Here is a 15,173-nt window from a genome sequence, read left to right as displayed (position 1 = left end):
CATTCGAAACCGGAATCTCCCCTCGGTTGTCTCACCTGTTGTGACCTAGTTTTTCTCTGACCTGCACAGGTAACTTCCGTGACGGAAGACAGATCAAAATGGCGGCGAGTACTCAAACGCTTCTGGCGTTGTTGACGTTTATCACAGGTAAGCTTAGATCGTATAATACTGGACAGAAACCCATCTGTTCTGACAGAAATTAGGGAAAAATAATTCTACACTTTGCTTCTGGTTACACGACTTTGTGTTCGATAGTTTAGGAAAAGTTTATGAACACTTGGATGCTCGACAGAACATTTCCGGTATTTGTAAATTTTCTGAGCGAAAGAGCGAAAACTGGAAAACTTTCATTTTAAAACAGCAAAATAATTGAAACTCACGTAAATATATCAGGAGTTCATGCCTTGTACTGCATGGCACACTGCAACTCTCTGATTGTCATTGACATTCTGTCAGAACGGTCACAATGAGTGAAAACTGAAATGTTTTCCTTTCGTAATATTTACTAACATTATAGTAATAAATAGATTTTTGCTTTATAGTTATACTAATAATAAAACTTCAAATTTGTAAGGGACAGTGTAAAAGTGAGTGAGTATCGATGAGCATTTATCATTGTTATAATCTTATCTAAAAGCTTTATAAAAGCAGATTAGTTATAAGTTAAATCATAAAAGTATGTTTTGATTGTGCTTTGTAAAATTGTAGTGTATTCTTTTCATTTTCTTTCAAATGACTATTTAAAAAGTGTGTGTGTGTCACTGTGTGTTGGTGGTGTGTATTTACTGTATGTGTGTATGCGTGTGTGTGTGTGTGTGAGCCTGTGCATATGTAGGTGTGTGTAAGTGTACGTGTGTGTACATGCATTTGTGTGTATACGTCAGACAAAGTCATGCCATCTTCAGGTTTTATCCAGCGAGTGTCACAAAAATAGAATAATAAACAGCTCCTGACCCCTGTATTCTGTACGTCTGCAACAGGTGCCCTGGGATGGCAGTGCGCCAAGTATAAACACTACTTCAGTCAGCAGCCAGACTACATTGACTGCTTCTGGGACTGCTGTGGAAACTCCTTTGACAGACACTGCTGTGCTCCGTGAGTAGAACAACTAGTTACACTTACAGTACTTGGGAACACACACTCTTCATTCATCAGTCTCATGTGTGTCTGCATGTTTTACATTTATTTGCTTATTTATCATGATGTCTTTTTATTTTATTTTCATTTACTGTTATTATTATAATTTTTATTTATTTATTTATTTACTTTTTAATTTTTATTTATTTATTTTTTTAATTTAGTTTTTTTAAATTTATTTTATTTTATTTGTTCTTTTTCTCAAGGCCTGACAAATTGCGTTGGGTTACACTGCTGGTCAGGCATCTGCTTGGCAGATGTGGTGCAGTATATATGGATTTGACCAAACGCAGTGACGCCTCATTGAGCTACTGATGCCGATACTCTCATACAGTCTCTCAATGAGTCAGTCTCATGCACACACACAGTGACACACACACACATTTGATCATTGTAATTTGTAATTGTCACCTTCATCACCATCGTCTGGCTTTATCCACATTTCTTCCCCTTCACCCTCTGTGTGACTGGCAGAGTGAACGACCACACCTTGTTGTGAACACTGCTCATTCCGTCTCAAGGGGAAAAATCATGGGTATTGTCCATCATCGATCAGTGTTGTGTTGTTGAACTTGTGATGTCACAGTGTCATTGTAATCGTAATTGTGAAGCAGTGTACTCGTGCATCATGTTTTTATTATTTTGATTTAAACTAACTCATGCACTAGAGTAGAATCTCTTTTTTTGTGTGCGGACAGTCCAGATTTTGTTAACAATAACACATCGTAAATGTATGCCACAAACTACACAGCTCCATAACTTGGCAAACTGAAACAGTTTAAAATTTTTCTTTAGTATTTGAAATTCCACATGGACCAAAAGGAAATGTGGATTCATGTCATCTGTCAGTCTTTGGAGGGTTTCACAAAAAATCTTACATGCTTACATGATCTGTTCTCAGGATTGCTATCATTGTGGGGTGCGCGATCTGTGGTGCTGTGGTGTTGGTGGCGGTGATCGTCTTCCTCTGTTGCTTCTGGCAACGGCGGCGGAAGCACTATGGCAACCAGCCCCGCCTCTTCCACAACCGTCGTCCAGTTAGTGCCTACCCTGCAGCACAGCCCACCGTTACCAATCCAGGTCAGTGAGTCAGTGGCCATGCTCAGTGCTGATGATAATAATGATATCGATACTTACATAGCGCCTGTCCTCTGTCAGAGACTAGTTTGTAAGCATTTTACAAACACTGAAGCCACGCTCGGTGATGATGATGATGATATGGATACTTATAATACAATGCCTATCCTCAGTCAGAGACTTGGCTCTAAACACTTTACAAGCACGGAGTCACCTGCAAGACAGGCTGCCTACCTGGGTAGAGGTGACTGACAGTTGCCATTGAGTGCTCATGATTCGTTTCCTGTATGATGGATGTGTTCTTGTTTCCATAACCTACAGAATGCTGACATGGATTACATTTACAGGATTTTTTACATGCATATTTGGTCTTCTGCGTGCGTATACACTCGAAGGGGTTTCAGGCACTAGGAGGTCTGCACATATGGTGACCTGGCAGATTGGGAAAATCTCCACTCTTTACACACCAGGTATGATGGGGGACTGAAATCACTTATCAGGAAACTCTCCACTCTTTACACACCAGGTATGATGGGGGACTGAAATCACTTATCAGGAAACTCTCCACTCTTTACACACCAGGTACGACGGGGGACTGTAATCACTTATCAGGAAACTCTCCACTCTTTACACACCAGGTATGATGGGGGACTGAAATCACTTATCAGGAAACTCTCCAGTCTTTACACACCAGGTATGACGGGGGACTGAAATCACTTATCAGGAAACTCTCCACTCTTTGCACACCAGGTACGGTGGGGGACTGTAATCACTTATCAGGAAACTCTCCACTCTTTGCACACCAGGTATGATGGGGGGACTGAAATCACTTATCAGGAAACTCTCCACTCTTTACACACCAGGTACGACGGGGGACTGAAATCACTTATCAGGAAACTCGGGCGAGAATCTAGCGCTCGAACCATTTGACCACAGTGCCCATCATGATGTTGCCATAAAACTCCACCCTGCCACCCAGCCTCACAGATACTCCTTCGTTGGAGCTCTTCCAGGCCGGCCTGGGTCAGTGTACTGGCCCAGCTAAGAATCACTAAACAGCAGTTATACTTAGTTTTTAACCCTTTAGACCAAGTAATTTCTGAGCTATGGGCCGCCCACTTTTCATACCCAGTTAGCGCAGCAGACTTCACTGCTGGACAATGTTCCTCCTTCAGAAACCCAGTCCATGCCTAGGAAAAAGAAGTAAAATCCACAGTCCATGGCAGTGATGAGTGAAATCAGGAATTAATCACATGTCTGGGATGTTGGAATAAGATTTCATGTCTACCGTGTGGGTAAAATACTTTACACAAATTGATTTTAAATAGGAAATGAACTGATGTTTGAATTCAGGAATTCATCTGTCAGGGATTTAGAAATAGGATTTGATGTCTGTAGTGTAGGTAAAATACTTAACAGGATTTATTTTAAATAGGGTACGAAATGGGGTTATGAAGTCAGGAATTAATCTAAATTTTTGTTGTTGTTGTAATTTTTAATAATCGTTTTTTCTTAAAGTAAAATAGGGGGAGAACCAATTATTATAGGATTCATAATGTACAAGTTTAGATTGGAAAACAGAAATCTCCACACCAGGAAGTGTAATTCCTTGTCTGTGTATTTTTCTATTTCTTATTGAAAATGGGTGTGGAGATGATGGGATTATTTGCAAGTACAAGGCACGAAGACCGAATGGTAGCAGAAAAAAAGAAATCATATCTGAATGCTCATTACCGTGAACAAAAGAGTAGTCACTGACTCAAAAGGGCATACAGTGAAAAAATGGCACACACTTGTGGAAGCAGGTTTAGATAAGTTTGTTTCAAACAAGTGGAGTGTATAAGTTTGTTTCAAACAAGTAGAGTGTATAAGTTTGTTTCAAACAAATGGAGTGTATACGTTTGTTTCAAACAAGTGGAGTGTATAAGTTTGTTTCAAACAAGTGTATAAGTTTGTTTCAAACAAATGGAGTGTATACGTTTGTTTCAAACAAGTGGAGTGTATAAGTTTGTTTCAAACAAGTAGAGTGTATAAGTTTGTTTCAAACAAGTGTATAAGTTTGTTTCAAACAAGTAGAGTGTATAAGTTTGTTTCAAACAAGTGTATAAGTTTGTTTCAAACAGGTAGAGTGTATAAGTTTGTTTCAAACAAGTGGAGTGTATACGTTTGTTTCAAACAAGTGGAGTGTATAAGTTTGTTTCAAACAAGTGTATAAGTTTGTTTCAAACAAGTAGAGTGTATAAGTTTGTTTCAAACAAGTAGAGTGTATAAGTTTGTTTCAAACAAGTGTATAAGTTTGTTTCAAACAAGTAGAGTGTATAAGTTTGTTTCAAACAAGTAGAGTGTATAAGTTTGTTTCAAACAAGTGTATAAGTTTGTTTCAAACAAGTAGAGTGTATAAGTTTGTTTCAAACAAGTGTATAAGTTTGTTTCAAACAGGTAGAGTGTATAAGTTTGTTTCAAACAAGTGGAGTGTATAAGTTTGTTTCAAACAAGTAGAGTGTATAAGTTTGTTTCAAACAAGTGGAGTGTATAAGTTTGTTTCAAACAAGTGGAGTGTATAAGTTTGTTTCAAACAAGTAGAGTGTATAAGTTTGTTTCAAACATGTAGAGAGTAACAACTCTGTTTTCTTCCCCCAGCAGACGCCAGAGAGAGAGTTTGTCAATAAAACGCATATGATGATTTTGTTGAACATATTTCTGCTGCCATTGAGCATTATTATTTGTCCTTTTTCTTTTTCTTCTCAACTATATATTTTTTCTGTACTGGGACTCTGTGAGAAAAAAACATACTGTTGATGTGAAAAAGCAATCGCCTCGATAGAACGCACAATATGTATGAATATTCTTCCTCCAAGGATATCAATGGTTTATGACTTCAAGAGGGAAGGTAGTGGGGGCAGTGGGGTGGATGCAGTCAGAGAGAGAGATTTAGATAGGAATCTTTTCTCTGTCTTTTTTTTTTTTTTTATCAAGATTTTGAAATGTGAAGTTAAGTGATTGCCATATATCCTGGCTGATTGTTTTTCTTACTTTCTTTTTTCAGCGTCATACGTGTCTTACGGCCAAAAGGATTTTGAAATGTGAAGTTGAGAAGTGATTGCCGTATTTCCTGGCTGATTGTTTTTCTTACTTTCTTTTTTCAGCGTCATACGTGTCTTACGGCCAAAAGGATTTTGAAATGTGAAGTTGAGAAGTGATTGCCATGTTTCCTGGCTGATTGTTTTTCTTTTTGTTTTTTTCCAGCGCCATACGTGTCATACGGCCAGAAGCCGCCTCCAGACCAGTTCTTCAACTAACACCTTCCCAGCCTCACAATGATCCACACCGCTTTCTGTCTACTGGTGTGCAGCTGTCAGCATGATCCTCTTTGTCATTGTGTGAATCAGCTGTCAGCATGATCCTCTTTGTCATTGTGTGAATCAGCTGTCAGCATGATCTTCTTTGTCATTGTGTGAATCAGCTGTCAGCATGATCCTCTTTGTCATTGTGTGAATCAGCTGTCAGCATGATCCTCTTTGTCATTGTGTGAATCAGCTGTCAGCATGATCCTCTTTGTCATTGTGTGAATCAGCTGTCAGCATGATCTTCTTTGTCATTGTGTGAATCAGCTGTCAGCATGATCCTCTTTGTCATTGTGTGAATCAGCTGTCAGCATGATCCTCTTTGTCATTGTGTAAATCAGCTGTCAGCACGATCCTCTTTGTCATTGTATGAATCAGTTGTCAGCATGATCCTCTTTGTCATTGTGTGAATCAGCTGTCAGCATGATCCTCTTTGTCATTGTGTGAATCAGTTGTCAGCATGATCCTCTTTGTCATTGTGTGAATCAGCTGTCAGCACGATCCTCTTTGTCATTGTGTAAATCAGCTGTCAGCATGATCCTCTTTGTCATTGTGTAAATCAGCATGATCCTCTTTGTCATTGTGTAAATCAGCTGTCAGCATGATCCTCTTTGTCATTGTGTGAATCAGCTGTCAGCATGATCCTCTTTGTCTCAGCTGTCAGCATGATCCTCTTTGTCATTGTGTAAATCAGCATGATCCTCTTTGTCATTGTGTAAATCAGCTGTCAGCATGATCCTCTTTGTCATTGTGTGAATCAGCTGTCAGCATGATCCTCTTTGTCATTGTGTAAATCAGCATGATCCTCTTTGTCATTGTGTGAATCAGCTGTCAGCATGATCCTCTTTGTCATTGTGTGAATCAGGGGTCAGAATGTTCCCTTTCATTGAATAAGTTAGGAAGGTTGGTCGTTTTTTTTTTTTCCAGGTTTTTGTTTTGAAATCTGATCCACTTTATTATTGATAATAATGTGAATCAGGAGTCACAGATGTTTCATTTCTTAGAAAAACTAAAAAATATTGAAATAAATCTTCCTTTTTTTTTTGTTCCTACAAATCTGTTGTCAGGAACTAACCACTTCAGTTATTTTTTCATGTTATCATTTAGGAATTGCAAAAAAAATACAGTCTTCCTGATAATTTTTTCCCCCAGAGGGTGTTCAAGGGCCAATTTGTCTTAAGAAAGTTTGTCAGTTAAAAGTTTCTGAAAGATGTTTGGATAGGTCTGACATACATTGGAAGGATGTAATAATTGTAGGAGACAGGACTTTGAAATGTGTGTCTGTGTGTGTGTTCTATCCCTGCCCACCAAGTCTTCTTGCAAGACAACACTGGCACAGTACGAAGCTTGCTGTGTCAGAGACAAAACTGCCATACTCTTTCCATCGGTGAAGTTTGGTTCTGTTGACGTATGCTGCTGGTCAGGTGGGATTCTTTGGATGTACACTGACCGACTGTAAATAAATAGTTGAAACAGTCACATGAACTGAAGGACGTGTTGTACGCATTCTTTTCTATCATACACTTGTGCCTCTGTTTGAATCTTTACTTGACCATATGTGATTCAGGGCATGATCTGATGTTTATTTTATTGACTGAAGAGCATTGTTGCAAGCAGCAGCAGCATTTTATTTTGTGAAAAAAAATTCCTTTCTGAAGCAGCAGCATTTTACTTTAAAATTATTCTCTAAAGCAGCAGCAATAACAGCATTATATTTTAAAATTCCTTTCTCCAAAGTCCAGATTCATTCTGCCTGTCTTGGGCATGCTTGTGTCATCACAGCGCTGGCAGTAGCTGAACAAGTTTAACTCTTTCCATATGAACGGCGAAAGAGACGACGTTAACAGCGTTTCACCCCAATTACCATCATCAGAATATTGCAGGCGGAAGGCTGTTATACTGAAGACCTGAATGTTGACAAAGAATACCACAATTCTGACGATGGAAGCTAAAGGTTGGGTCATTCAGACACCCACTGGACATCCGAGGGGTCTGTGTAGAAAAGAGAGGACTGGCCGTACTGAGTGAGTTAATGAAAGACAAAGAAATGGGAGTCAGTGTATGTGATGAGAAACTGTGCATTAACTGTTATAATACAAGTTTGTGCACATCCCAGTAACCACAGCCACTGATCTTCCATCTGATAATTGAAGCCATGGTCATCTTCGAATAGGACGAACATCACAAGTTTGTGGTCAGCTGTGGTTTTGTTGTTGTTTTGTTGTGGACAATTATTGTAAATATTTATTCAAGATTTTTAGACCCTGGAATGTGTGTGTACATGCTTATGTTCTTGATTTCTGTGTTATTTTAAGATTTTTGATGTGCATATTTACACACTGGTACTTAGTAAACTTGAATTTCCAGTATAAAAATTCTGTACTGAGATGCCCTGTGCCGTGGTTAAAAAAAAACCACAAAGAAATACCTAGACTTTCTGAAACATTTGATGCACGTCTTCTTTGTCCTGCTGACAACACTTCAGCCTCTCTTCAGTCCTGCCTCCCTCCCATCCCCCCTTCATGCCCCCCCCCCCCAACCCCCCTTCAAGACACCTTCCCAAGCTCTCATCAGTGCAGAAGTCAAGGTAGGCAACTCATGGTGAAGGAGAGAAGTGTCTCCCCTGTGCACATCCTAGTTATTTTCGTTTTCTTTCTAAAGGTTAAATCAGGTCTTTGTGACCAAATAACATACTATGAATTTTATTGCACTTTTGTTTTATTTTATTGACTCACTTGTGTAAACAAAGTGAGTCTATGTTTTAACCCGGTGTTCAGTTGTCTGTGTGTGTGTCTGTGTGTCCGTGGTAAACTTTAACATTGACATTTTCTCTGCAACTACTTTGTCAGTTGACACCAAATTTGGCATAAAAATAGGAAAAATTCAGTTCTTTCCAGTCATCTTGTTTAAAACAATATTGCGTCTCTGGGATGGGCACAAAAAATATAAAGAATGAAGCATAATTATATGCAAACTGCATTTACTGTTATATTTATATTTTTTGTATTCTCTAAACTTGGCACTGTGATCTGATATTCTGACCCAACAGCTAGAGCAGTCATTATTATCATTTTTTGTTCAAACAGGAACTTCTTTTGTAAGCATGGAAGTTTTATTTATTTTGCAAACGTTTTGGTGCAGATAGTAAAAAAGGGAAATTACTCTGTAATTAATGCTAGGGGAGTTAATTTGCTTTAAACTGATCTTTCTCATCTTAAACATTACATTTTAAAATTATAGTCAATACATAAAAAGCTCAGATTTAAAAAAAAAAGTGTATCACAAGTGAGTCTTGAAGGCCTTGCCTCTTGTTTTTTATTATGTCACACTCATTAGGGGCAGTGTGCTTCACATGTTTTTGCTGAGATTTTGATTGTTTTCTACAGAATACATGACTTTTTGTTTGTCCTACAATTCTATATAGTACATTAATGCATGAAATTTCTGTTCACTGTGTACATATCATATCATGCAAGGTTAGAAACATGGCTACGAAATGTGTCATGTTCTTTTTTTCTTTTTTTTTTGCCTTGATGTTATTTTTGTATATTTTCATTGAATATAGATGTATGGATCAGGGTGATGTGATGTTATTAATCAAGAAGCATTCCATAAACTGATACAGTCCTTAAACTACTACATATCAACAATGTAAGATTTATTTTTCATGAAATTGTTACACAGTATGAAGTCTTATAATTTACATGGGAATGTTGTTTATTTCATCCATGCATGAATTGTTACTTTTGAGTGCACATCACTTAATACATTGGAGTTTAGGATGAAAAAAAAAAGTGCTTATTTTCAGAAAGAAAGGGATGAAGAACTTGGGAAAATGAAGATGAAATAGGAATTTATTTTCCTAATGATTAAAGAGGATCTGAAGTAAATGCCTAATGGACTATGATTGAAGTAATCTTTCACAAATTTTAAAATCTTGTGGCCTGATCAGATCATGTCTATGGGAAGGTCATACATCTGCTCTTTTTTCTTGGCTGGTTTTTAAACTGCAAAAATTTGGTATGGCATATATGGATCAGTCTGCACTCTTCGACACCTTGAAACTCAAAAACTAAATGAATAAAAGACTATAATTTAAAAAAAAAAACAAAAAACATTTTCAAATGAACTGTTATGAGGAACAAAGACAGAAATGGCTTTCGTTCTTCAAGTAAAACAGGAGCTTATGAGATTTTTGGGGGTAAAGTTTTTTCTCAGGACCATATCAACAGTCTTGTAAATTTTATTTTGAACAGTGTTACGATTCAATCTGTATAGCAATGTAAAAGTGTTGATGGTGTGTGTGTGTGTGTGTGGGCGCGCGCGCGCGTGTGTGTGTGTGTGTATTATAAAACTATGTTTTTTGGATTTTTTTCACAAATACATATCATGGATGTAATTCTGAATTTCTGCTGTTGAAACATCAGTATGTTAGTGTGTTTAAAAGATTTTAATTTTTATTTAAAAAAAATAAAATAAAACTACACTTTTGTAATGATCCGAGGTGATCACATTGCCTTAATCATAATGCTTATTCTGGTACTTGAAAGAGGCTAGCTTTAGCTGTTAAGTTCATACACTGATACTGAATGCATATCATATCGATTTCATTATCATATACTTGTTGGTAACATAGCTGTAACACTGAGCATGTTTCAGTTGAAATGTATGTGCAAATAAATTTAAGAAATCATTCATCAACGTCTTCTGAAATTCTTGACCCGGAAATCCAAGCATGTGGCTGTGTACCCATGCATGTGTGTATACACCAACACCGACACATTTCATACACACCAGTAATTCTCAGCTACTTTATACTGTTGTTAATCACAATCATTCATCTCTTTCAAGTTTTAATGGACTTTAGTCACTGCAGACAGATACATGTGGAACAGCTGATCAAAGGCGAAGAAAGAAGATAAAACTGCATAGCAGAACTGAGTCAGGACATGTGATCATCATGATGGTTAGAAAATGAAAGATCAACGGATCAAATCATTGTTAATACTACAGCCCAGCTGACCACAAACAGAAATAAAAAGCAAACAAAGGACACCCCCCCCCCCCCCCAAAAAAAACAAAAAAAAAAAAGAAACGCAAAAAACCACAACAACAACGAAACAAAAAAATCTGATCATTTGGAAACAAAGAAAACCAAAAAAACAAAAAAACAAACAAAAATCACTGTGATCACTGAATACTCTCCCTGTGCTCACCACACAGCTGTGTTCAAACATCAGTGTGTGAACACTTAACGTCTTGGTAATCAAACATCAGTGTGTGAACACTTAACGTCGTGGTAATCAAACATCAGTGTGTGAACACTTAACGTCGTGGTAATCAAACATCAGTGTGTGAACACTTAACGTCTTGGTAATCAAACATCAGTGTGTGAACACTTAACGTCGTGGTAATCAAACATCAGTTTGTGAAGACTCAATGTCTTGTTAATTAAACATCAGTGTGTGAAGACTCAATGTATTCTTAATTAAGCATCAGTATGTGAAGATTTTCTGTCTTTTTGATTAAACATCAGTGTGAAGACTCAGTCTTGTTAATTACACATCAGTGTGTGAAGACTCACTCTCTTCTTGATTAACTAAATTTTGAATGTAAGTGATAAATTGCCATTACAAAACACAGCAAACTAAATCAAAATGAGTTGAAAAAAACAAAGAAGATTTTTGTCATAAAATTCAATTGGATTTTGCATAACAAACATGACTTTTTAATTAACAACAACAACTGAAAAAAGCAACAACAGAAAAGGGACTTCAAAGAAAAGAAAGGAAAAAAACACTGCAAAGTTTCACAAACTTTTATTTCTTTCCAACTGTTTATCGACACAAAAACAATATCTGAATGACCTGGATCTTGACTAAAGGTAATGAATCTGAAATTCAGGAAAGGTTGTAAGAAGAAATGTTCCTTGACGGAGCGTCACTGACAGGTGTCATAAGGTCTGTAAGCTCACAGTGAAGAGACAAAAAGGGAAATCAGTGAAGTCAATAACTCTGAACCGCTGCTCAAGATGCAAACTTGGTCACCTCGTTTGAGTTCACCACACATGTGCCATCATGCCCAACAAACCTTTCTCCAACAGTTCACACTGAAATAGTTCATGACAGAAAGACACGGACCACAGGAAGGTGCAAACCCCTTTTCAACAGACCCTATCTTCTTCGTTCATGGTGCAAACCCCTTTTCAACAGAGCCTATTTTCTTCGTTCATGGGCTGTAACTCTCACATTCACCTGTATGTACCAGTAGGCTTTTATGTGTTTGACCATTTTTTACCCCACCATTTAGGTAGCCATAGTGTGTTTGCAGGGATCTTTATGCTTGGTATGTTATTGTTTCCATAACCCACTGAACACTGACATGGATTACAGGATCTTTACAGTGTGTACTTGATGTTCTACATGCGTATGCACACGAGGGTGGTTCAGGCACAAGCAGGTTTGCACATATGCTGACCTGGGAGATGGGAAAAATCTCCACCCTTAACCCACCAGGTGCAGTGAAACCCTTAACCCACCAGGTGCAGTGAAACCCTTAACCCACCAGGTGCAGTGAAACCCTTAACCCACCAGGTGCAGTGAAACCTGGGACTGAACTCTGAAACTCAAACAAGAATCCAGTGCTCTAGCCATAATTATGTCCACTGCACCTGTCCAACAGAACCTGTTAAATCATGCAATGAACAGGTGCTAGAGGTGTGTAGTGTATCGTGATGAAACATTTTTCTGTTTATCAACTTCTCCCTTATAAGACAGACTATACTCAAAATCAAAATCGCACGAGTTCTGTGCTCGACAGAAAAAACAAATAAAACTGCACGCAGGAAAAAATACCAAAAAAATGGGTGGCGCTGTTGTGTAGTGATGCGCTCTCCCTGGGGAGAGTAGCCCGAATTTCACACAGAGAAATCTGTTGTGATGAAAAGAAATACAAATACAAATACTCTCAGGCTAAGAACCAAACCTGTGCATCATGTTGAAACAATTTTCTGTTTATCAATTTTTCTCTGATAGCCTACACACAGAATAAAAAAAAAATCACATGAGTTCTGTTCTCGTATTATGATGAATGCTGTTTGTAGGGGAATGGTATATTAATTCTTCAAGATTTTCTGTTTTCTGGAACAATTATATTACGATCATAAAAAATATCTAAAAAAAAACCCCAACACACCACCAAATCTCCACCCTTAACCCACCAGGTGCAGTGAAACCCTTAACCCACCAGGTGCAGTGAAACCCTTAACCCATCAGGTGCAGTGAAACCCTTAACCCACCAGGTGCAGTGAAACCTGGGACTGAACTCTGAAACTCAAACAAGAATCCAGTGCTCTAGCCACAATTATGTCCACTGCACCTGTCCAACAGAACCTGTTAAATCATGCGATGAACAGGCACTAGAGGTGTGTAGTGTATCGTGATGAAACAATTTTCTGTTTTTCGACTTCTCCCTTATAAGACAGACTATACTCAAAATCAAAATCGCACGAGTTCTGTGCTCGACAGAAAAAACAAATAAAACTGCACGCAGGAAAAAATACCAAAAAAATGGGTGGTGCTGTTGTGTAGTGATGTGTAGTGGAGGAGGAAGGTGGCAGAATGGTTAAGACGCTCAGCTGCCAATACAGAGAGTCCGTGAGGGTGTGGGTTCGAATCCCGCTCTCGCCCTTTCTCCTAAGTTTGACTGGAAAATCAAACTGAGCGTCTAGTCTTTCGGATGAGATGATAAACCGAGGTCCCGTGTGCAGCACGCACTTGGCGCACTGAAAAAGAACCCATGGCAACGAGAGTGCTGTCCTCTGGCGAAATTACGTAAAATGAAATCCACTTTCATAGGTATACAAATATGTAAGCATGCACTCAAGGCCTGACTAAGCGCGTTGGGTTATGCTGCTGGTCAGGCATCTGCTCAACAGATGTGGTGTAGCGTGTATGGATTTGTCCGAACGCAGTGACGCCTCCTTGAGAAAGTGAAACTGAAACTGAAACTGCGCTCTCCCTGGGGAGAGTAGCCCAAATTTTACACAGAGAAATCTGTTGTGATGAAAAGAAATACAAGTACAAATACTCTCAGGCTAAGAACCAAACCTGTGCATCATGTTGAAACAATTTTCTGTTTATCAATTTTTCTCTTATAGCCTACACACAGAATTAACAAAAAAAATCACATGAGTTCTGTTCACTTATTATGACGAATGCTGTTAGTAGGGGAATGGTATATTAATTCTTCAAGTTTTTCTGTTTTCTGGAACAATTATATCACAATCATAAAAAATATCTAAAAATACCCACACCACTGGGAAAAAACATTTTTATGTGGTCAATCTTTTACACACACACACACACACACAATCTATACTGTGAAATGAAAAGTGAAAAACTGTTAGTTCATCAACTCCTCTGTTCATTCAGTGTGGCAAGGTGTTACCACAGTTGTACTATTGATCGTCAGCATGTGAGGCATGTAGGCCAGCTTATGTTCTTTTCAACGGCAGTAATGTGCACAATGCTGAATAAACTTCTCCTGTAATTTGTATAACTGTGCGGGCAGGTGCAAAAAATGCCATGTGGTACAGGATTTACTTGTTGAGCTCTTACTTCTCCTTCGTGAGATGGACACCCCAGTCCGCTCTTCAGCTGCAATTTCACATTTGAAAGGAAAGCAAAACTCACCAAAAACAACACTTGTATGAAAAAAAAGAGAAGAAAATCTGGAATCAATGTGCCAGAAATGAGTGAGCATAAGAGACTTACTTGAAACTGGTTAGTACCTCATTACAAAGTGTCAATGTCATACTTGCACTGATTATAATCTACATCTTCTTCTTCTGCCTTCCTAGGCTGCAACTCTCACATTCACTGGTATATGCACGAGTGGGCTTTTACATGTATGACCATTTTTACCCCACCATACTCCGTTTTTGGGGGTTAAACTACATCAATGTGTGTGCTAATTCATTCCAAAGCTAAGTGTCAACATCTCAGTTTGCACTGATTATAAAGTATACATGCACCAACAAGGTCAACCAGACAATCATTTTGTTGACAGCCCTGTAGTCCAAGTGTATAATGTAACAAAATGAATTGACGATTTGTGTATCAATTAGCAACAAGAAATGATGATCACTGCCGACTGCATCAAATATCATCTATGTCACCTTGTACGAAAAAGCAAGTGTTTCACCTGTAGGACCTGTACTACATCAATACCATTTGCAAATCAACTGATGAGTTGATCAAGTTTTCAGCAAACCACAAAACTGAAGGTCCATCTGACACTACAAACACTTATATCATGTATCAAATATGTCTCCTTTACAGTATATTTCCAGTTGAGCAACCTGATTTCAAGACAGAGACAGTCTGGAAAAAGCAACTAGAAGTTTTCTTGAAGGATGGAGACTCCAAGCAATCCCCCCCCCAAAAAAAAAACCCCAAAAAACAACAACCCCAAACCCCCCAAAAAAACAAAACAAAAAAGCCTCCAAACTTCAAAAATACCTGAAACAGAGACAGAGAGAGAGAGAGGGGGGGGGGGGGGGGGGGGGGGGGGGGGGGGGGGGGGGGGGGGGGGGGGGGGGGGGGGGGGGGGGGA

The 15,173-nt window shown here is 38.5% G+C and overlaps 1 protein-coding gene across 1 annotated transcript; it reads left to right on the top strand.

Annotated features, from left to right (window-relative positions):
• On the top strand, positions 1 to 10,253 carry LOC143284517 (uncharacterized). The gene is made up of 4 exons (XM_076591224.1): positions 1 to 147; positions 981 to 1,095; positions 2,039 to 2,217; positions 5,461 to 10,253. Exons 1-4 carry the CDS (start codon positions 99 to 101, stop codon positions 5,511 to 5,513), a joined length of 396 nt encoding a protein of 131 aa, XP_076447339.1. The 5' UTR covers positions 1 to 98; the 3' UTR covers positions 5,514 to 10,253.
• The last annotated feature ends 4,920 nt before the right edge of the window (positions 10,254 to 15,173 follow it).

The sequence above is a fragment of the Babylonia areolata genome, chromosome 8 (genome assembly GCF_041734735.1).
Source record: "Babylonia areolata isolate BAREFJ2019XMU chromosome 8, ASM4173473v1, whole genome shotgun sequence".
Lineage (NCBI taxonomy): Eukaryota > Metazoa > Mollusca > Gastropoda > Neogastropoda > Buccinidae > Babylonia > Babylonia areolata.
The sequence above is the reverse complement of the archived record's forward strand: the minus strand, read 5'-3'. Positions and strand labels throughout refer to the sequence as shown.

Coding starts and splice junctions, on each gene's coding strand:
- LOC143284517 (XM_076591224.1), top strand. CDS start 99: ATGGCGGCGAGTACTCAAACGCTTCTGGCGTTGTTGACGTTTATCACA. Junction 1,096..2,038: donor GACAGACACTGCTGTGCTCC/GTGAGTAGAACA, acceptor ATCTGTTCTCAG/GATTGCTATCATTGTGGGGT. Junction 2,218..5,460: donor GCCCACCGTTACCAATCCAG/GTCAGTGAGTCA, acceptor GTTTTTTTCCAG/CGCCATACGTGTCATACGGC.